The sequence below is a fragment of the Marmota flaviventris genome, chromosome 12, assembly GCF_047511675.1.
Source record: "Marmota flaviventris isolate mMarFla1 chromosome 12, mMarFla1.hap1, whole genome shotgun sequence".
Classification (NCBI taxonomy): Eukaryota; Metazoa; Chordata; class Mammalia; order Rodentia; family Sciuridae; genus Marmota; species Marmota flaviventris.
In genome coordinates, this window is record NC_092509.1 from 10,847,950 (window position 1) to 10,875,280 (window position 27,331).

At 44.7% G+C, this 27,331-nt stretch overlaps 2 protein-coding genes across 4 annotated transcripts in view; one reads left to right on the plus strand and one right to left on the minus strand.

Annotated features, from left to right (window-relative positions):
• Nucleotides 1–493: 493 nt before the first annotated feature.
• Nucleotides 494–9,318, minus strand: Fsaf1 (40S small subunit processome assembly factor 1). Its single transcript, XM_027947959.3, has 7 exons — nt 9,181–9,318; nt 7,141–7,469; nt 3,453–3,509; nt 2,712–2,807; nt 2,503–2,589; nt 1,906–1,958; nt 494–1,054 (listed from the first exon to the last, which is right to left on the minus strand). The coding sequence occupies exons 1-7, from the start codon at nt 9,260–9,262 to the stop codon at nt 919–921; spliced, it is 840 nt and encodes a 279-aa protein (XP_027803760.2). The 5' UTR covers nt 9,263–9,318; the 3' UTR covers nt 494–918.
• A 42-nt stretch (nt 9,319–9,360) lies between these two features.
• Nucleotides 9,361–27,331, plus strand: part of Gnpat (glyceronephosphate O-acyltransferase) — a 33,065-nt gene continuing 15,094 nt past the window's right edge. The window contains exons 1-3 of one of the 3 annotated variants that reach the window (XM_027947961.2): nt 9,361–9,606; nt 21,438–21,620; nt 25,875–26,051. In XM_027947961.2, coding sequence (XP_027803762.2) covers nt 9,529–9,606; nt 21,438–21,620; nt 25,875–26,051 — 438 coding nt within the window. In that variant the 5' untranslated portion in view covers nt 9,361–9,528. Of the gene's footprint in view, nt 9,607–9,768; nt 10,064–21,437; nt 21,621–25,874; nt 26,052–27,331 lie in introns of those variants that run through there. The other 2 variants (XM_027947962.2, XM_071619821.1) reach the window with 2 other exon arrangements.

Sequence of the window (27,331 nt, forward strand, 5' to 3'; positions counted from 1 at the left end):
TATACTTGGAATGGCAGGCTTTTCCAAAACAGACTAGGTGGGGACTCCAGTTGGCCTGGCTGAGGAAGAGCCTATCTGCTGTCAGGACTCATGGGCAGGGGCCCCTCTTCCCTAGTAGCCCATTTCTAGCTCCTGAGATTCTTCCTAGTGCCACCTGTCAGGTTCTGCAGGCTCCACTCATCCGAGTTACCACATGCTATCCTCCACAGTCCACTGAAAGCCACGCAACAGCCAGCCAAGGACACCCCAAGGGTTGTTGATCAAAACTTGATTACTTGCTAGGCTGGGATCTGAATTTTTTTGGCAATTAAAAAAAGTCATAATTGTTACTAGCATTGAAAATGTTTCTTTAATGTGCCACAAGCTTTGAGAAGCTGTTGACACCATTAAAATGTGTGTGGCATATAAGTTCTGTCTTCCGCAAGACAATATCCACTGGTACATGAGCACTAAGCACATGTTAAAACCATCTTTTATTATTTAGTAGTCAATATAAATATAAAAACTATTTTATTATATAATTTCTTACAAAGTAGATTTTATATACAAAGTAGACTGAAAAATTAAAACTGCTTTTCCACAAAACTGAAGACTTGCCACATTCTGAATTCTTTCATAATGTAAAGTAGTTACAAATGTTAAAAGGCGTGCACCACCAGTACCCCACAAAAAGTCAAAAGGCAATTTATGTCAATCACTAGCATTTACAAGACACTGTGATCATGGAAAACTGCATCACAAGCAAGTGCTCCAAGCACCAGGGCAGGAAGTGGAGGTGACACTTGCTGTGCTCACCAACAGCTGGCAATGCAGCCTCACCTGTTCTCTCTCTGTGGAACGTGAGGAGTCTGGGTCTGGTAGGGCCCAGTGCCAGCAGGGCCACCTGTTCCCACTCCTCTTGTTAGCTGACGAAGTGCTTCATTTAGCCACTCTTGAAGAATTTATTTTCTTGATATCAAGGGGGCTCAGAATCAATGTCCCATTTCTGAATTTTCCAACCTGTCCAATTCGTCCACTTGATGAAGTACTAGGAACCGGCTTCTTTTTGAATTTTCTACATTCAAGGTGAGAAAAAGGTACCATATGCGGTCAGGTGCTGGTAGCACTGAGGTTATAGTCTCCCTGCAGAGCTCACCCTGATGCTGTCCCGCAGGCCTTCCTCCTCAGGGCCTTGGAGTGGACTGACCTTTCTAGGTTGGCTCTCCCTTTGCTCAGTTCTGCACATGGATGTCACTGCTCTCAAGTGACCTCCCAGCTTCCCTGTGATTTTCTCTCATCATGCTATTTCAGCCTCTTCAAAGGACTGCCCAGTACCTGACATCGCCTTGCCTACCAGTGTGTGTGTTTGGGGCACTTCCCTCCCACAGTGCAAGTCCTGGAGGACAGGGACCCCATCAGTGTGGTCATGACTGGGGACCAACACCTGTGCCTGGCCCTCTACACATCCTGGCACACAATGGGCACTCCAAGGATTGCTGTGGCAGAACAAAGGACCATTTTACAGCATGTGCAAGCACACTAGGCGTCCAGGAAAAAAGGTCAAGACAAAAAAGTCACGTGGGAAACAGGAACTGAAGAGAGAGCAGGCAGTGCTTGAATGAAGCCAAGAGTCAAGTAGAGGCAAGGCCGGCTCCATGCAGCCCCACACAGCCCCGCCAGGCCAAGCCACCTGACCACTGCTGGCTCCCTTCTAGCCCAGCTTCCTGAGGGGCCTGGTCTCTGACAATGGAAGGCCACAGAGGGCTCCAGCTTCACTGCCAAGGCAGCTCCTCGGTCAGGACAACTCACTGAAACCTGCCTTTCCCCTGTGGACCTGGGAGGACACTCACATACTGCAGGCACTGCTGCCACACTGACCAAGGCTCACCCAATCTGCACAGCCCTGGCTCCTGCCAGCACACTCACCTGTCTTCCTGCCCCTTCCTCTTCTTTTTCTTGAAAATATCTGTATCCTGTACCTGATTTCAGAATTTAAGGTAATATATGGGTCAGTAATGGAGAATGCAGATTCAAAAACGGGCAAGAGGTTTGTGACCAAGGTACCAGTTATTTTTAGTCATTTTTTTCAAGTGGGCCTACTAACCATGACTGTTTCAAAGTCTCAATTTGAAGCCCTTTCAAGAATGTAAAAGGCTATTCCAGGTAAGACCAACACCAAAAGTAAAGTCTTCTATTCTAGGTGAAAAGACCCAAGTGTCACACTTATTCTTGGGGCTTTGCAAAGGGCCTCATGTGCTTTACAACATAAAACACATAAGATGTGTAAGGGCAGCCAAGAGAGGGGAAGAGCTAGCATCACCTGGGCAGGAGGCGCCTGCTATTCAAAACCGCCCCTGCAGGTGAGCAGCAGATCCCTTGGCTGGCATCATGAAATGTGGCTGGCAGAGTGGAGGGAACCAACATTCAGCAGTGGTGTCCCTGAGTGCTTCCAGGCACGGCCCCAGCCCCAGCAATCCCTGTGGGAGATAACCCCCGCCTTTCTGCTCCCCACATCACACCTACCATTCTCTTCTCTTCTTCCTTTGCTGCCTTCTTTTCTTTGATTTGCTCCTGTAAATCCTTGTAATTCACATAACTCTTTTTGGGAGGCTGAAATCAAAGAATAAGGACATGTATCGTCAGCTTTTATTTTGTGAAATGTCCCAGTGTTCCTTGCATTGCCCTGGGACGCTCTTTCTGCACCTTGTGGCTAATGGAAGATGGCCCCTCACCTTAGCACCCAGCATGATGGCACGCTCCTGTTCCAGGACTCTTCCCTTTCCCTTCCCATAGCCCATGATCCCAAACCGGTGCACTTCCAAACGAGCCTGTGGAGAAAACAGAATTCAACCCGGATGCATGTGTGGAACCCCCAGGGGCAACATGGCTCTGACCCAGCACATGGCTTCAACTGCAGAGGGTACTGTGGTCCTGTAGGTGCAGCAAAGGAGCTCCTGGAGGCTCTCCTTGCAGGTCACTGTCATGTCACATCTGACACTGAAGGAAAAAATTATCTCCACATGCATCAGTGACAACTAGGACCGGGGAAGAGCTCTGCGACACCCAGGCTGCTTGCAGACGAGCTGAGAAACACCACCTACTCAGGACCACCAATCACAGCAGCTGCCACACCCACTCGGGGTGCTGCCTGGCTTCTTCCTGTCCTTTTAGTAGGCATTTTTAAAATCTGTTCGGATCCCAATAAGCACAAGTCCCTGGTTTTTAGCTTATCACAGTCACTGTCACTATCTTGTGTCTCTCGAGCACACAGCATGCAATCAAGTGAACCAGTGGGATCTGCATAACCACTTCCCTAACCACTAGACATGCAAAACAATCACTTTGTGGCACTATAAATAAAGGTGTTAATGACTACAAATTTTACGAACATTTGATAAATTTTATACAAATACAATGAACTTATAAATAAATAAAATCAATTACAAATAATTAAATAATCTTAAAGAACATACCTTTTCCAAGTTAAATTCTTGAATATCCACATCTTTTTCAAGGACATGAATTTTACTCTGCGAAGAAAAGAATTCTTATTAAAATCATCTGTTACTGCATCAGTACCGTATCATCACAGTAGAGATCACCATCAGAGTTTTCAAAAGCCTTGAGCAAGCTACCTCACACCCATTAGACTGGCTACTATCATAAAAAAAAAAAAATAACAAATGATGGAAGAATGTGGAGAATTTGAACCCTGTGTTCCACTGGTAGGAATGTGAAATGGTGTGGCTGCTATGGAGAATTGTGGAAGTTCCTCAAAACACTAAAAATCAGAACCACTGATGACCAGGCAATTCTGCCCCCTCAGTGTTTTCTGACCATCTATCTAGTAGGTTCTACTTGTTACGCTCGGGACCCTATTTACTTCTTCAGAGCATTTGCAATTCTTTCCAGTTATATTAATTAATTTGCTTGCCTCCCTAGCAGACAGGGCAGTTTATTCCATGAGGGCAAAGAACGACACCTGTTCACTGCTGCCTAGGGACTGCAAACAGCAGGCACTCAATTATGTGTGGAATAAATGAGTGAATAAGTGATCTTTTTTTTTTTTTCTTTTTTTACTTACTATTTCCTGTGCATTAGAAGTAGCACAGGAGCAGGCAGTTCACCTGTGGGTATTTGGGACAGGTAAAACGCAACATAAACAGTGGCCAGTTCCCAGATAAGCTGAGGACAACCAGTTATAAAGCACAAGGCAGTTTCCTCACAGAATGTATGGCTCAAGTCTCAGTCCTGGGAAAAGACCACTTCCTGGGTTCAGTAGGCCAGCCAAGTGGCCTGCTGTGTAGCTCACCCCACCTCCTCTTTTCTCAAAGTCTTGCTAAAGACAAATAGCCGGTGCCCTGGCTGTTCACCAGAGGTGACTATTATATTGCTATGTATTTCTGCCAATCTCATGTCTGTTGGAACTCATGCTATAATGGCTCAAGTGCTTTCAGAGAACAAGGACAACTATATGAGATCACTTATTCATTCATTCATTCCACCATGGGGAGCTGCTATTTACCCCTCCCTAGGGCAATCACACTTTCCCATATTTCACAGGCTCGAAGCACAACTTCTGCACCTCATGAGCCCCAACCCAAGAGGACGCTACAGGGACCAAGTCACATTCATCTGCTGCAATGCTGAGATTCTATCTTCTCATGGGTGTAGGTGTACGTGTTTTCATTGTATCCACATTCAGTTTCCTTAACCAGACACAACTCACATTTTCAAAAGATATGAATTTTTATTAATATTTTTAGTTGTTAATGGACCTTTATTTATTTATTAATTTGTATGTGGTCCTGAGAATCGAACCCTGTGCCTCACACATGCTAGGCAAGCATTCTACCACTGAGCTACAACCTCAGCCCAAAAGATGCAAAATTTTTTAAAATCAAGAAAGGGTGGAACATCAAGGACAAATGGAAAATTTCACTAGGCTCAGTGAATTCAAACTGAACAGAGTCAAGGTTCCCAAGGTTCCTGGGAAAAATCCAACCATGACAGAAAGGACTCAGTCAGAACAGAAAGAAAAGGACCACACAATGGCCTGCCAGACATTCTATTACTAAGAGACAGGAAAACGCACAATCACTCAGTGCTAACTTTCCCACCCTTTTAAAATGAAGGAAACTTTCCAGTCCAGAAGAGGAACACACAAGAGTTTAGGAAGAATGTGAAGCCTGACACATGTATGGAAGTGCAGATAGGGTGGGGGGGATACCAAGGACACTTATCCTGGCTGAACTCTCCAGCTCTGAATTATATAGCAAAGCAGGGCTTTCCCAGTTCTCTCACATCAGAGCTGCCCACATAATACTAGTATCTGAAGGGAGCTCTGGGGTAATAGGAGACAGCTTGAGGGCTTTGACTGCAAAGGACCATTTCTTGGATCTCCCCTAACAGGTCCCAGTACCGCAGGATGTGGAGCATAAGAGTTGGGAAGCTGACCTAGAATTACAAAATAAAGGTAGAAATAATTGGAGTGTTCTAATAATCCCTGAGGGAGAAATGTTAGTAAACCAACAGTAAGTGCTTGCTTTTGTTGTTTTTAGAGTAATGACATGGCAAACTGTGGGGGCCGCCCCTGAGCTAAATGAAGCATCCTCTCACAGCCTTGAGCCCAGAGGGGTTGGTCTTGCAATGCACACTGTCTGGGCTGCACGAGGCAGGTGGCCTCCACCTTCACTTGGCCAAGAAGACTGCTTTCCCCTGGCTCTGGACCCAGGCATTACCCACTGGGGCTTAACCAGCCCACTCCTGCCTTATTTGGTAAAGAACATATGATCAAAAATCCTTTGTTAATTTCCCTATAAATAAAGGGAATTCTGGATGCACGCACGCTCTCTCGCTCTAGAGTCTTCCAGTGTGAAAGCAGAATCCTTAAGGTTGCAGAGCAGTCTCACCTCTGCTTTGTGAAAAAAATTACTTCTGTGTCCATTTGGTCTTTTTGTCGGCAGCCCACAGACACATAGGGATGCCGATCCCACAGCCCAAGTGGGATGTGGGCATGTGGTAGCAAACACTGGCACTAATGTGTTAGTTCTAAGGATGTACTATATCCAAACAGAACAACTGCAAGCCAAACTGTCTTAGTGGTGGATGGAATTGTATGCCCTCCAAGATATGTCCATGAAACATCTTGAAAAAGGATCTTTAGAGCACAAAGATCTCAACAGAAAGTCATCTTGGATTTAGGATGACCCCTAAATCCAAGGGAAGATGTCCTTACGGAGGCAGAGTAAAAATAAGGTGGACCGCAGTTACGCAGCTGCTAGCCAAGAGATGCCCAGAGCTACCTCTGATCAAAGACACAGGGAAGATTCTCCCCTGAGCCCTCAGAAGGAGTACAGCCTTGCCAACATCTTGAATCTAGACTTTTCTGACGTCTAGGACTGCAAGACAATTTTTAAAGTCACTAATTTTGTGGCTGTTTATTGCAGCAGCCTTAGAAACAAATGCAATCCTCATTTCCTATTTTGATAGACCAAAGGTGATAGGACATATCTTTGTGTAGGAAAAAAACATTTGGAGGGTAACCATACCTCCTTCATGGACTGAATTTTGAGTCAGATTTTCAGGTTCAGTTGGAAAGACAGTAAATCATCTGCTCTTCCACCAGAATGCAAGTTCCTCAAGAGCAAGGATTACTGCACATTTTGCTGCTATATTCCAATGCCTAGAACAGTGGTGGGCAGTTAGCAGGAATATCAGAAAGAGGTAAACAACTGAGTTTTCCTGAGCACTAATAAGCAGAATGCTTATGAATGGAAAGGAGTTCACTGAACATGTCTGGGCTTATCAAGCCCCACAATTCTCAAGACAGTTTTGTTCTCTTGACTTGCTGCTGGCCAGCTCCTGAGCACTAAGTAACCAGAATTTCTGCTTATCAGAGTTTTCCTGCATATCTTAAACCCTGAGCCACTGCTGTACCAAGTTTGCCATCAACCATGAGATTTATAATGAAGAACTAATTAACTCTGAAGGGTGAGAGCTTGATAAGATCAGTCTACAAGTCTAGATGGCAGAAAAAAATTTTATGTTGAGTCCTGTGAATGAGCAAATCCTTAGGTGGGGGTGGTCCTGGGGGGGGGCACGCCATCTATAAAGACAGTAACTTAATGCCACCATACAAAGGGTCAATCAACTTCTTACCTTTGTGTGCTCATCTTGTTCTGGTTGCAGTTTTCTTTTTTTATTTCTGCTGTGAAATTTGACTACTTCTATGTGGGGAAAGGGTGGCAATGCAGCAGCAGAGACTTCTGGTCCTGAAGGAGGACCCTGGGAGGTGACATCAGGAGCACCATGCATCTCTTCTCTGAGTTCCTTGAAAAAGCTGGAAGCACTCTTCCTCTGCCCTCTTTCAAGTGAAGCAGGCAGGGAAAGTTGCCCCACTGACCCGGCTGCTGCAGCTCCCACGTCTCTCTTCTTGTTTTCCCTCTTCTTTCTGATCCTCTTCTGTTCTGATTCATCTTTAGTCTCTCCTGTTTGTTCAAACACAAAAAGGAAGCAAATATTTTTGGTTTTAGCTGTCACCAACATCAAGCATATGAAAGCACTGCGTTTGGCACAACCATTAAGTACCAGCAGTGCACACTAAGAAATAAACTGTTTTCATCAAGGTACACTCCCACAACTTATAGAATCCATAATGCAGCCATCATGTCCTTGGTGACCATATTTATACAATGACTCTGGTCCTCACTCTAAGCACCAGAACCATGACAGTGCCCAGTACTGGACATCCCAACTGGCTCATACATGGTGCTACTGTGTCTGACACAGCAGCCAGTGCTGTTCTTTTTTTTTTTTTTTTTAATTTTAGGGTTATAGGTACATGACATGTATTTTCTTTCTTTTTTAAAAAATACTTTCTAGGCTGCATGTAGTGGCATATGCCTGTAAATCCAACAACTCAGGAAGTTGAGACAAGAGGATTGCAAGTTCAAGGCTCTGTCTCAAAATAAAAAATAAAAAAGACTGGGAATGTATCTCAGTGGTTAAGCACCCCTGGAATCAATCCCCAGCACCTGCCCCCAAATAAAATAAAAAGTAACACTTTCTAGGATTATAGGTACATGTAACGGTCTTCCTGTTTTCTTTCAGTTATAAATTAACAACTTAAGATGATTGGCTTAATTTAAACATCTTTATTTTCTACCAATGCCTAGATCTACTTTTTGATTCACCTATTCAAACTCTGGTCAGTCATCTGAAGGTTCTGACCAAAATTCTGGGCCTCATTCCTCACTGAAAGTATAAACACAAGAGCTCTCTGGACATCAGTTGATGATTTATGCTTGCTTCTATTTACTTAGTCATTTACTCCAACTGTGTTAATAGCCAGCTACACTCTGGCATTAAGGATATAAAGATGAGTACAGAAAATTCAAACCTTCACAGCTCCTGGCATAACAATTCAAGACTGTAGATACAAACTGTATCAGATTGTTTTTTTCCTCTAGATTTTAAACGTATCAAGTCAGAGACTAACTCTTCTCTGTCCTCCAATATTTCCAAGGGCACAGAGTTGCTTCCTTACAGGACAGGATCTGGAGTTAGGCTCTGGGCCCTGCAACCCAGGCTCTGCAAATAACCAGCTGGGTAACCTTCAGCAAGCTCGGTATCCTTCAGTGCGTTTCTACATTCCTAATAATGGGAATAAGGACGTATCCACAAGGTTAACAATCACAAGGTTGTAAAAATTATGGGGTGTATGTGAAAAGCAAGTCGCGCCTGATAAATTCTCCATACTTTTAGGCTGACTCTTATTGACACAGGGTGAGCCGCAACTTCTCCAAAATAAAAACAAAATAGCCTTTGCCTTCATTACCATAACCTAGTTAAGATCAGGCTCTTGGTACCAAAAGGTGGCCAGCCATGTCAGCCCTGCTGGGCTTCCTCTTGAAGTGCCAGGCAGTTGCAAATCTTTAATAATAATAATAAGCCTTTTAATTTCATTTTGGCCCAGTAAAAGAAGACAGGGGAGCGAATGGTCGGCCACCTCGTGAACAGCTGAAGGTTACCCAGCTGGTTATTTGCAGAGCCTGGGTTGCAGGGCCCAGAGCCTAACTCCCTGCAGAGGCTCGCGTCGTAGGCAGAGCCTCGCGTCGCAGGCAGAGGCTCGCGGGTGGCTGGCGCTCCCCGGACTGCGGGCACCGAGCGCCGACGCGCCCCCACGCGAGCCGTTCTCACCCAGGTCGTAGAGGGTCTGCAGGAGGGAGTCCAGGCGCGTCTCCGAGACCGCGGTCTCCGGGGAAGCGGACGCCGGCGCCATCGTGCGCGCGCGGGACCCCGGCCGTCCGTCCACTCGCCACTCGCACTTCCGCTTCCGGCGCCGACGGCTGCGCGTGCGCTGCGGGGCCCCGCGCGGCTTCCGTCCTGGGCAAGATGGCGGCGCCCGGGGTCCCGTGCTGCGGCCGCAGAGGGTGCCGTAGGCCAGGGCGAGGTCGGGCCGCCCCACGCGGAAGAACCGCCCCCAGCGGCTGCACCACCGACGCGTAGCAGAGGAACCTAGGCCCCGCCCGGGACGGCAGCCGCACCATGGACGCTCCCAGCTCCTCCAGATCTTACTTCTCGGTCGGCTCGTCCAGTTCCGGCGCTGTCGCGCTCCTTTATGCGGTAGGCGCCCGAGATCGCAGCCCGCGGCGGGGCTCGCCCGGCCCGGCCCTGAGCTGCCGAGGCCCGCCGCTGCGGCGCGGGTGCCGGCGCGGTTCCCAGGCAACGGCGTGCGCCGGGCGATTCCCCCGCGGCCCCGGGCCTGCAGCTCCGCCGCGCGCCCGGACCCCGGACCCGTGTCGCGGGGCCGCCCGGCTGGTGTGCAGGCGGGTCCAGGCCGTGCGGGCAGAGCCGAGCACCCGGGAACTCTGCTGCCTGGCTGGTCTGGTCTTCGTCCTTGCGCTTGTTCCAAGCCACTTTGGAGGACAACCTTTGCCACCCAGCCTGTCCCCGACCGGCCACCTCAACTCCGGCCACCCCCTCTTCCTCTTCTGGGCTTTGGACTGGTGGGGTTTTTTTGCTTGCTTTGTTTTTTCCACCAGAATGTTGGTACTCAAAATTTTCATGAAGAAATTGCAAGGTAGGAGTCCTTTAGCCGTTGGGATTGCACAATGCTGGGGCAACTGATCTGGTTATTATCTGTTGCTTTTATTACCAAATTAATTTTTATCTACTTTAGAAGGAAATGAAGTAATGCATTTTGAAGACATAAATCCATGTCTTGGCAGTTAGTGTAAGTTTCTGATTTAGGTACAGTATGGTGTTAATTTGTGCAGGAAGGCCAGCGCAAGGAAAACACAAAAGGGCAAAATAAACGAAATTCCCAGTTTCTAAGAGAACGTGACTATCTCCAGATTGGGACAGTCCTCTTTGTAGTGTGTTGAAGCTCCAGTGTGCTTTGTGAGGAGCTATTGGTTTATGATTGCTGCTAACTGCCTATTTCCCTCAAGCTTAATCACCCTTAGCCTCTCTCCTCGCTGACCTTGTCAGCCCACAGTTCTTCAGTGGAAGTATTTCACCTTTGTTTTCTGATTCTGATACTGCAGGACAAACATGTGGAGAATAGGGTTGTTGTGCAGATCCGATATACGGAAAGTTTTTTCCTTTTTTTGCCCTAAAGTGGTTCATGAATTGACTGGAATTTTCTTTGTGTGTTGAATAGAGTTGGTGTTTTACTTCTTCCTTCATCAGTGACATTTTAACCCTAAGACTTGTTGACTTTTTCACAGGAAAGACCAAGGCAATGCATGTGAACAGTGTACTTCTGATGCTGGACAGCAGCCCTCTTATAAGTAGTTCTGGCTACTCTTTGTGATTGCATAGTCTTACTTCAGTGAACTTCTTCTTACTCCTTCAGGTTGTGTTCATTTCCACTGCTATTGTGCAATACTTTCTGTCTTATCTGAGATTAGTTCTTTAGAGGTATTTAAGATACTTCTGATTAAAGCAAACATTAGAAGTATCTACAATATCACAGTCATTATTCTCAATGTCTAAGATGTAGGTGTTACAGATCCAGCCCTTGCCTTTAAGGACATGAGAAGTCATAAGTGAATAAATAATTAAAATTAAGTAGTCTAAGGGCACAGCATATTGTGTTAGTAAAATGGAGGTACATCTGGTTGTTAGGGACTCTGCAAGGTTTCCTAGAGAAGGTGACACCTTAGCTGAGGTTTGAAGTGTGAATGGTAGATGAAGGAGAGGAAGACAGTCTTAGGCATTATGTAAGAAAACCACGCCTTACATGTGTTGGGGAGCCAGTCAGGCAAGGATATGGTAAAGGGGACATGAGAATCAGAAGAAGCAGGCAGAGGACATTTCCTAACAAATATGGATATCATGTCTACATCCTTAAGGATAACAATCTTGGCTTTACGGTAGGCCATTTATACTCAGCTACTGGTTTCTGGCACGACATCTGTGGGCAACCTCCTTTACTTAAGCAGAGTGTAGGACGGGAATCAGGGTGGGGAGGGAATCTGATGCATAAGCATAGAGATGATTGGACACTATTGGAAGAATCCAGAGGAGCGAGGAAGCCTGGAGTAGGCCAGTGCAGTGAGGTTGGTGCAAGGCTGTGAATGTCTGTAGGACTTAGGACAGCAAGTTGTTGGCCCTTGGAGCCAGTTGACTAAGGTGTTGGGTTTCTGTGACTTGGCAACTGGGCAGCTGATATATGCCTTTTGATAGGACTTACCAGAGAGAAACAGGTTTTGACAGGTAATATATCAATTTCAGTTTGGGATGTGTTCAATTTTAGGTAAGAGATATTTAGCTTGTTGATTATCATGTTATGGACCAGAAACAACATAATCATTTGAGAAAACATCCAAGTAGAGTGGCATATGGTACCAGAGCAAAAGAGGAAGGTCTGTACTAACATGTTGCTCCGGCAATCATCAGCTAGTGGCTATATCCAAAGCCAGAGGAGTACTTGTGGTCTTTCAGTGAGATTCTGGGATGAAAAATGGAAAAGTCCTGGGACTCTTGACGTTATTCCCTTGCTGTGTCCCATAAGACTCTGTGTGGTCTGGTAACTGCCACTGCTCAGTGCCTGGTGGCTGCTGCTGGGGCACTTGGTGACCTTCTTCTGAGTAAATGGGTCCTCTAGAGCAGTCAGAAGGGAGGTTCAGAAGTCAGGAGAGGCTTGTCCAGCCATCAGCGGGGGAGCCTGCCTGCAGACTGAGACAAGGAGAGTGTCCACTTCACCTCTTACTTAACTCTCCTTTGTTTTATGTTCCTGGGTGAGTAGCCATGCAAATATGTCTACTCAATGATAATCAATACTCCTAGCAGGCCTAAGGGAGGGCCAGTTGATAAGCAGTTGACCCTACCTGCACATGGGAGCCACTTAGTGTACTTTTAGAAATCCTGATGCCCCAGGCACTGCTCACAGAACTAGTTAACCAAGCACCTCTAGTGGTGGGGCCTAGGCATTAATATTTTTAAAGTTTCCCCATTATTTTAATGTGCAGCTTGGGTTAAAAACCACTTGATTGAACATTGGGTTAGAGCCAGATTGGGGAGTTTTGAGCTTTATCCTATGAATGTTAGGGAGCTGTCAATAGGATTCAAGAAGTAACTGCCTTATTTCATTCTATGATAACTGAGTTCCTACTGATAATAGTAGGTTCAGAAACGTAGAAGATACTTTACCTACCTCAACAAGAAGTTCACAGTCTTGTACAGGAGGCACCAAATACAGGTTTAATAAAATGTTGGAAGTACCATTTTGAAAATCCGTGCCTCTCTCAATCGCTGTTACCACCATGCACTGATGACTTATAAGAGAGATTGTTTTGATCACCACTCTGTCCCCAACACAAACCACAAAGCCAAGCTTTCAGTTGTGCTCAAATATGTAAAGATGAATGCTCTTTTGCCGAGGTGTTAACTTGAACAGAGGTCTGGAGAGAACTGAAATAGCATGCTTTGTTTAGGGAATTGCATGTCTACAGCAAGACTATCAAAGAGAGGAAGTGGTAGGGGTCATGAAAAGCTGGAGTTATAAGGCAAGAGATGTGGACTTGGCCCTGCAGGTAACAGAAATGTGCAAAAGTTGCTGTTGATCCTCTTTTGCAGGCTTTTTTTTTTTTTTTTAGTTGTAGTTGGACACAATAACTTTATTGTATTTATTTATTTTTATGTGGTACTTAGGATCGAACCCAGGGCCTCGCACATGCTAGGCAAGCGCTCTACCATTGAGCCACAATTCCAGCCCCTCTTTTTTTTTTTTTTTAATATTTATTATTTAGTTGTAGTTGGACACAATACCTTTATTTTATTCATTTAGTTTTTATGTGGTGCTGAGGTTTGAACCCAAGGCTCCACATGTGCTGGTTGAGTGCTCTACCGCTGAGCCACAACTCCAGCCCTTTTGTAGGCTTTCTTAAAGTGCCTGTTTTTGCTGCTCTTGGTGTCCTGAATGCTCTGCCCTCCATGTGTTCCCAGTTGATCCTGATCCTTTTCTCTTTCTATTCCCAGGACCACTAAATGGAAAGTTTCAAGATCCCTTTTGACCCTCAAATTACATGATGATAGTTTGTTGCAGTCTAACTGAGGTGATAGAGCTGTTCCTTATTAATGGCTTATAAGCAAGAGTGTGTGATATGTTGCAGTGACTTCAATTTTACACCCGAATTCCAGCACCGTGCCCAGATGCTGGAAAGATAAAGAAATAGGCTGTCTTATCTCAGATAATTATGCTCTAGTATCGAGACAAGACATGCTGACAGTCACAGTGTGTGGGATACATACTGTAATAGACATGGATTGTAGGTGAAGAAGTCCACATGAGGAGGTGTCAGTAATTCCAGGTGGAACTCAGGGGGAGCCTTCATAGAAGAAGGGGTGCCTATGCAGGGATGACAGAAACAGATGGGCAGATGTATGAGGCCAGGTGCAAGCAAGGAAGCATGGTGGGCAGTGCAGTTCCCTCTCTCAGGAGTGGTTGATGGGTTCCGTGGCATGATAGGGTTGGGTCTGATTAGAACTCTCTTGAGAAGAGCACAGAGGCAGTGGATGCAGAGGACGGGTGAGCTCAGCAGAGGGGCTGTTGAAGGAAAGGGCTGAAGCTGCACTGAGAGACGACCAGGGCAGTGGTGGGTTGCTGAGTGGACAGGGTGCATGCTCAAAGCTAGGTTAGGACCGGACAGAAAGGGCGCGGGGGGGCACTAGAGTGATACAGAAGGCTGCAGATGACAGGGACCTGGAGACTGAGATCTTAGGAACAGGATGGAGTTAGGGATCTTGCAGAGCAATGAGTTCCTTTGGGAAAGGCCAGATGTGAAGTGTGGCAACCAAGTGTGTGCACTGAGAGGCAGGAGAAGCTGGGCCAGAAGGCCGGGAAGTATGTGCCCATGCCCAGCACTGTGAGGAGGATGGATAGAGGGGATTGGAGGAGGAGACTGACTGAGGGAGGTGGGGGGAAAGAACACAGATTTGTAGTTTTGAGGGGAAAACTTCCCATAGGTTGAGAGTCACTGGATTAGAGAAGCAAGGTAGATTTTTCTACTGTGACAGAGAGCCATGAATTAAAAACCAAAGCAGGGAAATTGCTAGACACTTTGAAGTGGGCAGGGAGAGGGAGCACTAGATAATGGTGTTACACAGTAGAGGAGGCTGGCAGAATGAAAGCTGGAAGAGGCCAGGATGGAAGGGTTCACTGAAAGAAGGATGTTGGGGTGGGGGGCTAAGAATGTGTGTTTTTGTATATAGCAAGGAGTGAAAAATTATATAAATTTTTAACATTAAAAACAATGATATTGCTGGGCATGGTGGCATACACCTGTAATCCTAGCTACTTGGGAGACTGAGGTAGGAGGATCACAAGTTTGAGGCCAGCCTTGGCAACTTAGTAAAGCCCTGTCTATAAACAAACAAACAAATAAATAAATAGGCTGGGGATGTAGCTCAGCGGTAAAAGCATCACTGGGTTTAATCCTTAAAATAACAAGAACAATAACATAATAAAAAATAATCAAAGATGGGCTGTGGGTATAGCTTTGTGGTAAAGTGTTTGGCTAGCATGCACAGGCACCTGGGTTTGGTTCCCAGACAAAAAAAGAAAGGAAGGAATTTAAATGGCATGGAGCAATATTTAATAACATTAAATGAAAAGAAACACGTTGCAAGTCCCAATGTGTATCTGGCAAGGAAAGAATGTGTCCATCTGTGCATTTAGAGAAAAAGAATTCATGAAAGTGTCTCTGGATCATAGGACTCTAGGTAATTTTAATTCTTTCTCTATGCTTGTATGTTCTAAATTTTTATAATGAACATATGTTGCTTTGGTAATTTGAAAAACTATTTTAAGTACTTAGGGAACATGATAATTGTGCGGCCACTGAAGTGCTTTAAAACAGTACTCTGAGTTGAAAACAGAGGTAAATTGTATGGTTCCTGTTTTGAATAGAAACAATAAGGAAACTATTACATGTTGTGAGCAGGTTGTTCCTGGGTCATAAGATTGGGAGCAATTTATATTTTTATATGGGTTACTGTGTTTCCAGATTTTCATGATCAGGCCCTGGAGGTAGTGAGGAGTTGGCCTGAGGAAAGTCCACCTAAGTCCACCTCTGCATGCCTGAGTCCCCTTGTAAGCTGGGACTGAGAACACCAGCCCCTCCTGGGTTTGTTGGGAGGCTTGCTCCTCTGTTCAGAGCTGTTAGAAGGGTCCTCACACGCAGTGAGCAACTTAGACATGCTAGCTGAGAATATCAACACCACTCTTACTTTCACAATCGGAGGACGTCTTTTTAAACTAGCAGTCTAAGAGTCATTGGTAGGCTTCTAAGAGCTGCGCTGGAGGCTGGCTGGGTGGAGAGAAGCCGAGCTATGGCAGTTGAGCAGACATGGCCACAGTGGCACAGACCCTTTGTCAGAGCTCATGTGGGCGCTTTCTTCTTGAGAGATCTTCTATTTTCTTTGCACTTGTATGGGCTTATTTGACATAAGCCCAAATATGTCAAATGCAGGCTCTTAATATATTTTGGTTTAATTTTTAAAGCTAAGTAGAGGCAGATGAAAGTCTGTCAGTGTGATATAATTGCAAAACTGATGAGATAATTCTGGAGCTTAATCTTGTCTCTGCTGTTTTTGTTAAGTTTCCCAAAGGGGTACTGGCTCTACCAAAAATATGATAAAAATTAAATATTGATGTATTGATTCTAATAATTGTTACATTTCTTTTTTTTTTTTTTGAGTCAACATTGGTTTTATTTTATTTCTTTTTGATTCTCTACTCATGCTTTCAGAATTTGATCGTTTTGCTGTTTATTTTTTATCCACCTTTTATTTTTTTTACTTTTTAATTTTTTTTTTTAATTTTTTATTGTTGGTTGTTCAAAACATTACAAATTTCTTGACATATCATATTCCACACTTTGATTCAAGTGGGTTATGAACTCCCACCTTCACCCCATACACAGATTGCAGAATCACATCAGTTACACATCCATTGATTTACATATTGCCATACTAGTGTCTGTTGTGCTCTGCTGCCTTTCCCATCCTCCACCATCCCCCCTCCCCTCCTCTCCCCTCCCCTCCCCTCCTCTCTCTCTACCCCCTCCACTGTATAACCCTGAGGGTCTCCTTCCATTTCCATGCAATTTCCCTTCTCTCTCCCCTTCCCTCCCACCTCTCATCCCTGTTAAATGTTAATCTTCTTCTCATGCTCTTCGTCCCTACTCTGTTCTTAGTTACTCTCCTTATATCAAAGAAGACATTTGGCATTTGTTTTTTAGGGATTGGCTAGCTTCACTTAGCATAATCTGCTCTAATGCCATCCATTTCCCTGCAAATTCTATGATTTTGTCATTTTTTAAAGCAGAGTAATACTCCATTGTGTATAAATGCCACATTTTTTTTATCCATTAGTCTATTGAAGGGCATCTAGGTTGGTTCCACAGTCTTGCTATTGTGAATTGTGCTGCTATGAACATCGATGTAGCAGTGTCCCTGTAGCATGCTCTTTTTAGGTCTTTAGGGAATAGACCGAGAAGGGGAATAGCTGGGTCAAATGGTGGCTCCATTCCCAGCTTTCCAAGAAATCTCCATACTGCTTTCCAAATTGGCTGCACCAATTTGCAGTCCCACCAGCAATGTACAAGTGTACCCTTTTCCCCACATCCTCGCCAGCACTTGTTGTTGTTTGACTTCATAATGGCTGCCAATCTTACTAGAGTGAGATGGTATCTTAGGGTGGTTTTGATTTGCATTTCTCTGACTGCTAGAGATGGTGAGCATTTTTTCATGTACTTGTTGATTGATTGTATGTCCTCCTCTGAGAAGTGTCTGTTCAGGTCCTTGGCCCATTTGTTGATTGGGTTGTTTGTTATTTTATTGTCTAATTTTTTGAGTTCTTTGTATACTCTGGATATTAGGGCTCTATCTGAAGTGTGAGGAGTAAAGATTTGTTCCCAGGATGTAGGCTCCCTATTTACCTCTCTTATTGTTTCTTTTGCTGAGAAAAAACTTTTTAGTTTGAGTAAGTCCCATTTGTTGATTCTAGTTATTAACTTTTGTGCTATGGGTGTCCTATTGAGGAATTTGGAGCCCGACCCCACAGTATGTAGATCGTAGCCAACTTTTTCTTCTATCAGACGGCATGTCTCTGATTTGATATCAAGCTCCTTGATCCATTTTAAATTAACTTTTGTGCATGGCGAGAGAAAGGGATTCAGTTTCATTTTGTTGCATATGGATTTCCAGTTTTCCCAGCACCATTTGTTGAAGATGCTATCCTTCCTCCATTGCATGCTTTTAGCCCCTTTATCAAATATAAGGTAGTTGTAGTTTTGTGGATTGGTTTCTGTGTCCTCTATTCTGTACCATTGGTCCACCCGCCTGTTTTGGTACCAGTACCATGCTGTTTTTGTTACTATTGCTCTGTAGTATAGTTTGAAGTCTGGTATCGCTATACCGCCTGATTCACACTTCCTGCTTAGCATTGTTTTTGCTATTCTGGGTCTTTTATTTTTCCATATGAATTTCATGATTGCTTTCTCTATTTCTACAAGAAATGCCGTTGGGATTTTGATTGGCATTGCATTAAACCTATAGAGAACTTTTGGTAATATCGCCATTTTGATGATGTTAGTTCTGCCTATCCATGAACAGGGTATATTTTTCCATCTTCTAAGATCTTCTTCTATTTCTCTCTTTAGGGTTCTGTAGTGTTCATTGTATAAGTCTTTCACCTCTTTTGTTAGGTTGATTCCCAAGTATTTTATTTTTTTTTTTGAAGATATTGTGAATGGAGTGGTTGTCCTCATTTCCATTTCAGAGGATTTGTCGCTGATATACAGGAATGCCTTTGATTTATGCGTGTTGATTTTATATCCTGCCACTTTGCTAAATTCATTTATTAGCTCTAATAGTTTCTTTGTAGAGCCTTTTGGGTCTGCTAGGTATAGAATCATGTCATCTGCAAATAGTGATAATTTAAGTTCTTCTTTTCCTATTTTTATGCCTTTAATTTCTTTCGTCTGTCTAATTGCTCTGGCCAGTGTTTCGAGAACTATGTTGAACAGAAGTGGAGAGAGAGGGCATCCCTGTCTTGTTCCAGATTTTAGAGGGAATGCCTTCAGTTTTTCTCCATTCAGAATGATGCTAGCCTGAGGCTTAGCATAGATTGCTTTTACAATATTGAGGTATGTTCCTGTTATCCCTAGTTTTTCTAGAGTTTTGAACATAAAGGGATGCTGTACTTTGTCGAATGCTTTTTCCGCATCTATCGAGATGATCATATGGTTCTTATTTTTAAGTCTATTGATGTGGTGAATAACATTTATTGATTTCCGTATATTGAACCAGCCTTGCATCCCAGGGATGAATCCTACTTGATCATGGTGCACAATTTTTTTGATATGTTTTTGTATCCAATTCGCCAGAATTTTATTGAGGATTTTTACATCTAGGTTCATTAGAGATATTGGTCTGTAGTTTTCTTTCTTTGAAGTGTCTTTGTCTGGTTTAGGTATCAGGGTGATGTTGGCCTCGTAGAATGAATTTGGAAGTTCTCCCTCTTTTTCTATTTCCTGAAGTAGCTTGAAAAGTATTGGTATTAGTTCTTCTTTAAAGGTTTTGTAAAACTATGCTGTATACCCATCCGGTCCTGGGCTTTTCTTAGTTGGTAGTCTTTTTATGGTTTCTTCTATTTCCTCAATTGATATTGGTCTGTTTAGGTTGTCTGTATCCTCCTGACTCAATCTGGGCAGATCATATGACTTAAGAAATTTATCTATGCCTTCACTGTCTTCTAATTTATTGAAGTATAAGGATTCAAAATAGTTTTTGATTATCTTCTGTATTTCTGAAGTGTCTGTTGTGATATTGCCTTTTTCATCCCGTATGCTAGTAATTTGAGTTCTCTCTCTTCTTCTCTTCGCTAGCATGGCTAAGGGTCTGTCGATTTTGTTTATTTTTTCAAAGAACCAACTTTTAGTTTTGTCAATTTTTTCAATTGTTTCTTTTGTTTCGATTTCATTAATTTCAGCTCTGATTTTAATTATTTCTTGCCTTCTACTTTTGCTGTTGTTTTGCTCTTCTTTTTCTAGGATTTTGAGATGAAGTATGAGATCATTTATTTGTTGGTTTTTTCTTTTTTTAAGGAATGAACTCCAAGCAATGAATTTTCCTCTTAGAACTGCTTTCAATGTGTCCCATAGATTCCGATATGTTGTGTCTGTGTTTTCATTTATCTCTAAGAATTTTTTAATTTCCTCCTTGATGTCTTGTATAACCCATTGATCATTCAGTAACCTATTGTTCATTCTCCAAGTGATGTATGCTTTTTCCTTCCTTCTTTTATCGTTGATTTTCAGTTTCATTCCATTATGATCAGATAAGATGCATGGTATTATCTCTACTCCTTTATATTGTCTAAGAGTTGCCCTGTGACATAATATATCATCTATTTTTGAGAAGGATCCATGTGCTGCTGAGAAAAAAGTATAACTGCTTGATGTTGGGTGGTATATTCTATATATGTCAATTAAGTCTAGGTTATTAATTGTGTTATTGAGTTCTATAGTTTCCTTATTCAACTTTTGTTTGGAAGATCTGTCCAGTGGCGAGAGAGGTGTGTTGAAGTCTCCCATGATTATTGTATGGTGGTCTATTAGACTCTTGAACTTGAGAAGAGTTTGTTTGATGAACATAGCTGCACCATTGTTTGGGGCATAAATATTTATGATTGTTATGTCTTGTTGGTTCCCTTAAGCAGTATGTAGTGTCCTTCTTTATCCCTTTTGATTAACTTTGGCTTGAAATCTATTTTATTTGATATGAGTATGGACACACCTGCTTGTTTCCGAAGTCCATATGAGTGATATGATTTTTCCTGACCGGCCCTCAGCAGGACCCGGACCGAGAAGCAGTTTCCGCGGGCTCCTAGCCCTGAGCCAGGGCAGTTCCGGGAGCCGGAACTCGGCCGCTCTGTGCTCGGTGTATGCTCTGATAAGAGCAGGCTCCAAGAAGCAGCCTCCGCAGGCTCCCCAGCCCTGGGCTAGGGCAGTTCCGGGAGCCGGAACTCGGCCGCCCCGCGCTCGGTGCTCGCTCCGATAAGAGCAGGCTCTCAGAAGCACCCAGGCACTGAGCCCGAGCAATCTGTCCACAAGCCGCAGGCGAATGGCAGCCTGAAATTACCTGTTCTATGGCTGAATGAGCTGCGGTCAGTCGAAAACAGGGATGGTGACGTCAGCTCTCCAACATGGTGGCCGCTGGCCTCCTCTGTGGTCTGACCGGTGTGGAGAACTGAGATGGACTGCTTCCTTCTCCCGTCTCGAACCCAGAATTCAGCCCTGAGTACGATGCTTGCACGGCTGGTAGAAACTGCAGCGCTGTATCCCTGCGTCGCTATCTCCTCGTTTCCCAGTGCGCGCTGCAGACTCTAGCCGCGGGGCGATTTGCTGAATAAGCAGTGTTACCCTCCGTGCGACAAATCTCTCGCGTTTGAGTCCCCGTAGCCGATCCTCGTGCCATGGAAATCCTTCCTCCAGGTTCCGGAGCACCCCACTATTGCTGGAAATTCCTAACAAGATAGCCTTTAGCCGTCCTTACTTGTCATACTCCCACACAGTGACGCAGCACACAGGGGCAATGCACTCCCCTCGCCGCCATCTTCTCTGTTACATTTCTTTTTAAAAAAATATTTTTTAGTTGTAGTTGTACACAATACCTTCATTCTATTTATTTTTATGTGGCGCTGAGGATCGAACCCAGGGCCTAGCACATGCTAGGCAAGTGCTCTACCACTGAGCCACAACCCCAGCCCCACATTTCTTTTTCTTAGTGTATGAAAACCTAACGTCAGAACACTCAATTCTTTTGTCCAGAGGCCATGGAATAAATATTTGGTAAAAGTGAAACCTTTCCTATGTCATCTCTAATTTGTCCTATTTGTTTTATAGTATGTGCTCATTACTTTCTTTGATTTGCCTTATTCACAGAAAGAGCTTAAAAAGTGGGATGATTTTGAAGATATCTTAGAGGAGAGGAGACATGTCAGTGACTTGAAGTTTGCGATGAAGTGCTATACGCCTCTTGTCTATAAGGGAATTACTCCTTGCAAGCCAAGCGATATTAAATACAGTGTTCTCAGTTCTGAAGAGATTCATTATGTCATTAAGCAGGTGAGTCCTTTGGTCACAGCCAGACTTGTTCATCGTAACCAGTTCCTTCTTTAAGGTTTAGCTATATTCAGCACATTCACCAAATACCTGTCATCCTATAATGTGTGTTTGCTTCCTTCCTAGACACTGAGAACTGCCGCCACCAGTTGCAGTGTCTAGGCTGGCAGGGAACAATGATGGTCATACAGTTACAGTGAAATTCAGTTCAGGGCACACTAGTGGTGGCCCAAGATCCAAGGACACTAAATAGTTTGGTGTGGAGAGTCAGGGAAGTGATTTTACTTTTAAATGAGATCTGAAAGATGATTCAGGTTTTTCCAGTGAAGTGGGTGAAGAAAGTTCTAATAGAGAAGATCATTATGGCTCCATGTTAGAATACCTGTGGAGCTCTGAGAAACGCCTGTGCCTGTGTCCATGCCAGCTCAGTTAACAATGTCATCTTGTCTATGGAACACCTTCCTTCTGAGATCTTCAAATCACACATCCAGAGCAAACTTTGCTCCCTTCCCAGTCCTGTTCTCTGGTCTAAGTTCCTTTCCCACTGAACAGCTCCACTTCCTTCATTCTTTCCTTCCTTCCTGTACCCATACAACCACCAAAAAGATCAGCTTCACCTCTCAATTTCTGAAGCCTGTCCATTTCTGTCCTAATAGCTGTACCCCAGTGCAGGCAATGATAGTGGCACCTGGGGACTGCTGCAAGAGCCCCATGAGCACTCCCTGTCTTCAGTGTTCTGAGGGCACTCCTGTGCACTCTCACTCTACCTCAAGAGCCTTTTGTGGCTTCACACCACAGGCCAACAAAGCCCTACCCGACCGCCCCCACTCACCTCTCCAGGCTAAAAGCTTATCGTCATCCTCTCTTTGTTCTTTGTTTTGAGCTATTTTTAGTATGTGAAAGTACACATCCTCTTAATACATGTTCCTTTAGTACATGTTCTCTCTTAAATCACACTGGCATCTTCCAAACTTTGCTATTCTTTGGAATCTGGGCTCTTTGAAACACTCCTGCTGCATGTTCCCTCTCACTGACATTGTTAACTGAGCTGGCATGGACACGGGCACAGGCGTTTCTCAGAGCTCCACAGGTATTCTAACATGGAGGTTTGTAGCCATAATGATCTGCTCTACTAGAACTTTCTTCACCCACTTCACTGGAAAAACCTGAATCATCTTTCAGATCTCATTTAAAAGAAAATGGAGCCACGGAGCAAAGAAGGCCCACGCCACTAATGGCCAGGCCTTCTGTGCCATTTGTATAGCTATGGTCCTGAGGATCGGGCGGGACAGAGCACAGGTCAGCAACAGCCTCAAGGGCATCAGTCTGTCACCGCAGACTTGGGCCTCCTGAGTGCCTGGTTAGGAGACGCACAGGGCTGGCCATCAGTTTAATCTGGTTCATGGCCTGGGGAATGTTCTCTCCGCCCTCTGATTTGTCTTTTGATTTGGATGTTGACTTGTGCTCCTAATCCCTTTGTTTTGATTTGCCTTATGTATCAAAGAAGCTACCTGTTTTCTCTGGTTATGCCTATTTCACAAGTGAAGTCAGATTTCCTCATGAATAAAAACCCCTCATGGAGCTGGGCACAGTGGTGCACGCCTGTAATCTCCCAGCTCGGGAGACTGAGGTAGGAGGATTGCGAGTTCAAAGCCAGCCTCAGCAACAATGAGGTGCTAAGCAACTCAGTGAGACCCTGTCTCTAAATAAAATACAAAGTAAAGCTGGGGTTGTGGCTTAATGGCTGAGTGCCCCTGAGTTCAGTCCCTAGTACCAAAAAAAAAAAAAAAAAAGAGGCTGGGTTTGGACAGGTGTGTTGGTAGGCAGTTTCATTGTTGTAAGGAACATTGTAGTGTGTACCTCCTCCATAGCTGGACTCGTGGTGAACGCACATGGTGGAGCCTGTTGCTCTGAGCCCCACAAGAAGCAAAATAGCATGAGGCTAAGTCAAGCACAGAGGGCGTGACGTATGGAAGACCTGACTGAGCACCAGGAGCAAAGCAGCATGCTGCTTCTTGTGTATGTGGTGCTGAGCTGGAACCTGGGCCTGGCACATGCTGGGCAAGCGTTCACCATGATCCTCACCCCAGTCCCACATGTGCTATTTTGCAGTATCTTTTTATTTTTTCTAAACAAGTAGGAGAAATACACTGTAAAATAACAGTAAAAAGTGGAGCATAGTAAGTACATAAACTAGGGACATAGGAGCTACCATTAGGCCTCACATCCTGCAGGGGCCCCTGGAGCTGCCTGCTCTCGGTTCCTGGTTCCTGTTTACTTGCTCCAGTATCACCACAGACTGGGAGCCATGCATTGTGCTAGGACCTCCGGACAGCTGCAGTGTCACCAGGCATGGGCACCTCTTGGCTCTGCCGTGATCTTATTGTTACTAGACATGGGGAACCTCATTGCTACATCTTTTGTAGTTATTTTAAGTGTGGGGGTTGCTGGGGATTTTACTCAGGTGCTCTACCACTGAGTTTCATCCCCAATCCTGTCCTGTCCTTTCCTTTCCTTTTCTTAGTGTCTTGCTAAGTTGCCCAGGCTGGCCTTGAACTTGTGCTCCTTCTGTCCCTGCTGCCTCAACCTCCCAAGCGCTGGAATTACTGACATGCATCACCACACCTAGGAAAATTTATAAATTTTGAATAAGACTATTGCTACAGCCATCAGATTTTTTTTTCAGTTTCTTTAAAGCCAATCAAACAAAAAATCAAACTAAAATAACTCGTAAAACAATTATATTAAACTAGTTTAGCCTTTATCAAGTCAATGGCCATAACACAGCTGACTAACAGGATGCCTAGAGCAGCCATTAGGGTATGCTTTCAGATGCATAGGCCACAGTACATCACAACAAGTCACAAGTAATCTTCATAGCTATAAATAGCTCAAGTCAGCCAGAACCTCTGCGGGAGGTGGGCAGGCCCTCAGATAGAATTAGCACTTTGCAATCTTAGGCAAATCATAGAGCAGATCTCCCAAACCAGCCAGATTTCTCTGTACCAAATATGCCTGCCTTGCTGGTTGGTACCACAGATTTGCAAAATTCCAACTTCCCTGGCCTCAGAAGAACCTGGACTGGTTTCAAGGAGCCACCAATGACAAGGAAAAGGAAGGGTGGGGTCTGATGTGCACTCGTGGGGAGAACTGAAGCCAGGATCAGACTTCAAAGCCCCTGTATTCCAAAAATTCATTTCTCATCTTCACCAAATGATGGTAAAACAGCCAATGTCAGCCTGCTAATGGAGAGGGAGGCACTGCGCACTGGAGGGATGGTGGTGGAATCAGCCCTTCCTCTTCTGTCTTCCTGTCTGGGGTCAGAGAACTGTAAGCGACAGCCATTATGTGGGCCTGGTCTCCTGCCTGGTTCCTTTCTCTGGAATGCTGATTCTCTTCACATTTCTAGCCTTTAAACTTACCTACATGAGCTCATTCAGGTTTGCACTCTGGACACAGCTGCCGCATGCTTAACATGCTGCGTAAAAGCTGGGACCACACCTGGCCTGTGGCCCCCCCCAGCCAGCCTGGCCTGCTGGATAAGAGCTGTGCCCAGGCCAGCTCCAGCAGCAGCCCCACCACCTGCAGGTTGTTCACCTGCTGCTGCAGTGAATGTGGCTGTGGAGCACACACTGGACTGGGCTATCACTTACCAGGAGCCTCAGGGAGCCAGCCAGCATAGCAGCAGCACGGGGCGCTCTTGCTTTTATGAGATTAAAACAATTTTTGGAATGTGTCCAGAATCAGGGTGATGTTAAGCCCTGTGAGGGTTTCAGTGAGGTGCTGAGACACTGCAGAACTGCAGGTGGACTCTTCTCATCAAGAAGTTCAAGTCAAAGAAGTGGAAAGTTGGCTCCGATGACCAAGTTACTTTAGCATGAAGGTGTCATGGGAGATGGAAGTATGAAGTGTAAAACTTCACTTTATAACGTCACTGTTTCTGAATGGCAGTGGAAAAGGGTGCTCTGGTCACTGAGTTGACACAGAATTGGGGGATGGGAAAATGTTTGTGTGCCCTCCTTAAACTGGCTGTTTTAATGTTATTCTTTGTGAATTAATTAAAATAAAATGATTTTCTTCCAAAAGAGGAAAAAATAAGACCATTTATCTACTATACTGTGTTGGAAAAAACACTATGTCAATTTAAAACAAGAAGAAAACACACCATCTTGGAGTTGTATAATCCTGGTCCATTTGAAGCTAGCTATACTGGTTGGAATAGAGTTCTGGCTTATCTCTGCGTCCCTCTCCTTCCAGCTCTCCATGGAGTCTCTCCAGTCTGTCGATGTCCTCCGCGAGGAAGCATGTGAGATCCTGGATGAGATGAGCCATAAGCTGCGTTTGGGAGTCGTTCGGTTTTTTGCCTTTGCCTTGAGTAAAATATTTAAACAGATTTTCTCGAAGGTGTGTGTGAATGAAGAAGGCATTCAGAAAGTAAGTACTGACTTAGACCCAGCCGTTCTGTACCCTGGCAACAACTCGGGCATCTCCTGAGCTGGCAGGTGCTGAGGGTCCAGGTACCAGGTATCAGCGTGGCAGAAGAGGATGTGCTTCTCTGGGCTTGGTTTTGCCTTCTTCCTTTTAGCTCTAGACTCCTGATTTCAAACTAATGTACTTGGTCAAGTACGACTTTCAGACCAGTCAACATCCCATGTTCACAGAAGTTAGACGTGTAATACAAAGAATTTTGTCTATATTTCACCTGGACTCCTCTCCAACATTTCCTTTATCCTGTTTGCCAAAGTTTTTCGTATAAATAAAGTCATTCTCTTATGGTACAGTTACCAACATGAATCAGTCAGGACGTGTCACTTGTGAAGTGGACCTCACAGCTGCCGTTGGCACTCCTCACACTCATGTCCTGCAGAGCCAGAGAAGCCTTAGGGTGTGGGCTATGTCCAGCCTCCCCTCTCCTTCGAGTTCATTGATCCAGAACAAGTTCTCCGTGTTTTTGCTTGTGTCTCTGGGTGTCATACTGTTCCCAGCAGAGGCCAGTTATGTCAGTATCCCTTGGGCTAGACATGAACTGTGTCCCTCCATGGTGGGCTCAGGGGTGCACTTTGGGCAGGAATACCTTAGAGGCGATGCTGGGTTCTCCTCAGCACGTCTGTACTGTTCCTCACGGGGTGTCCCTCATCACTTGGTTGAGGCCATGCCTCCCGAGTTTCTCCACTGTAGAGTTTCTACTTTCCCTCTGTCCACAGTAAGCATCTTGAGGGATTTTGGAAACAGTCACTGTCCTGTTTCTGTCCGACTGCCCACTAGGTGTGCATCCACTGCTAGTATTTGCCTGGATTGCATTGCTCTGAAAACTGCCTAGTGGTCCTTCCCTTGCTGGTGCTATTGGGAAGCTTGCCTTTTCCTGTAAGGAAGAGCTTTCCTTGAGAATGTTCTGCTCACTCACTCTTTTTTTTGTTGTTGTTAATATTTATATTATTTCTATATGGTTCTGAGGATCGAACCCAGTGCCTCATGCATGCTAGGCGAGCACTCGCCCACTGAGCCACAACCCCAGCCCCCCAACTCCCTTGTTTTTTAATGCTTGTTTTCTCCTAGGAAAGCTCTTAATCTTCCTTTGCCTCTTCCTCCTGCCTTTTAATGTTGTGCCTGTATTTGATTGTCTGCTTTCCTGTCAAGCATTTTTTTTTTCCCATGATTCTTTTTGATATCACTGACTTAGTCTCTGGATCTGTCAAACAATGTTTGGTGTAGTG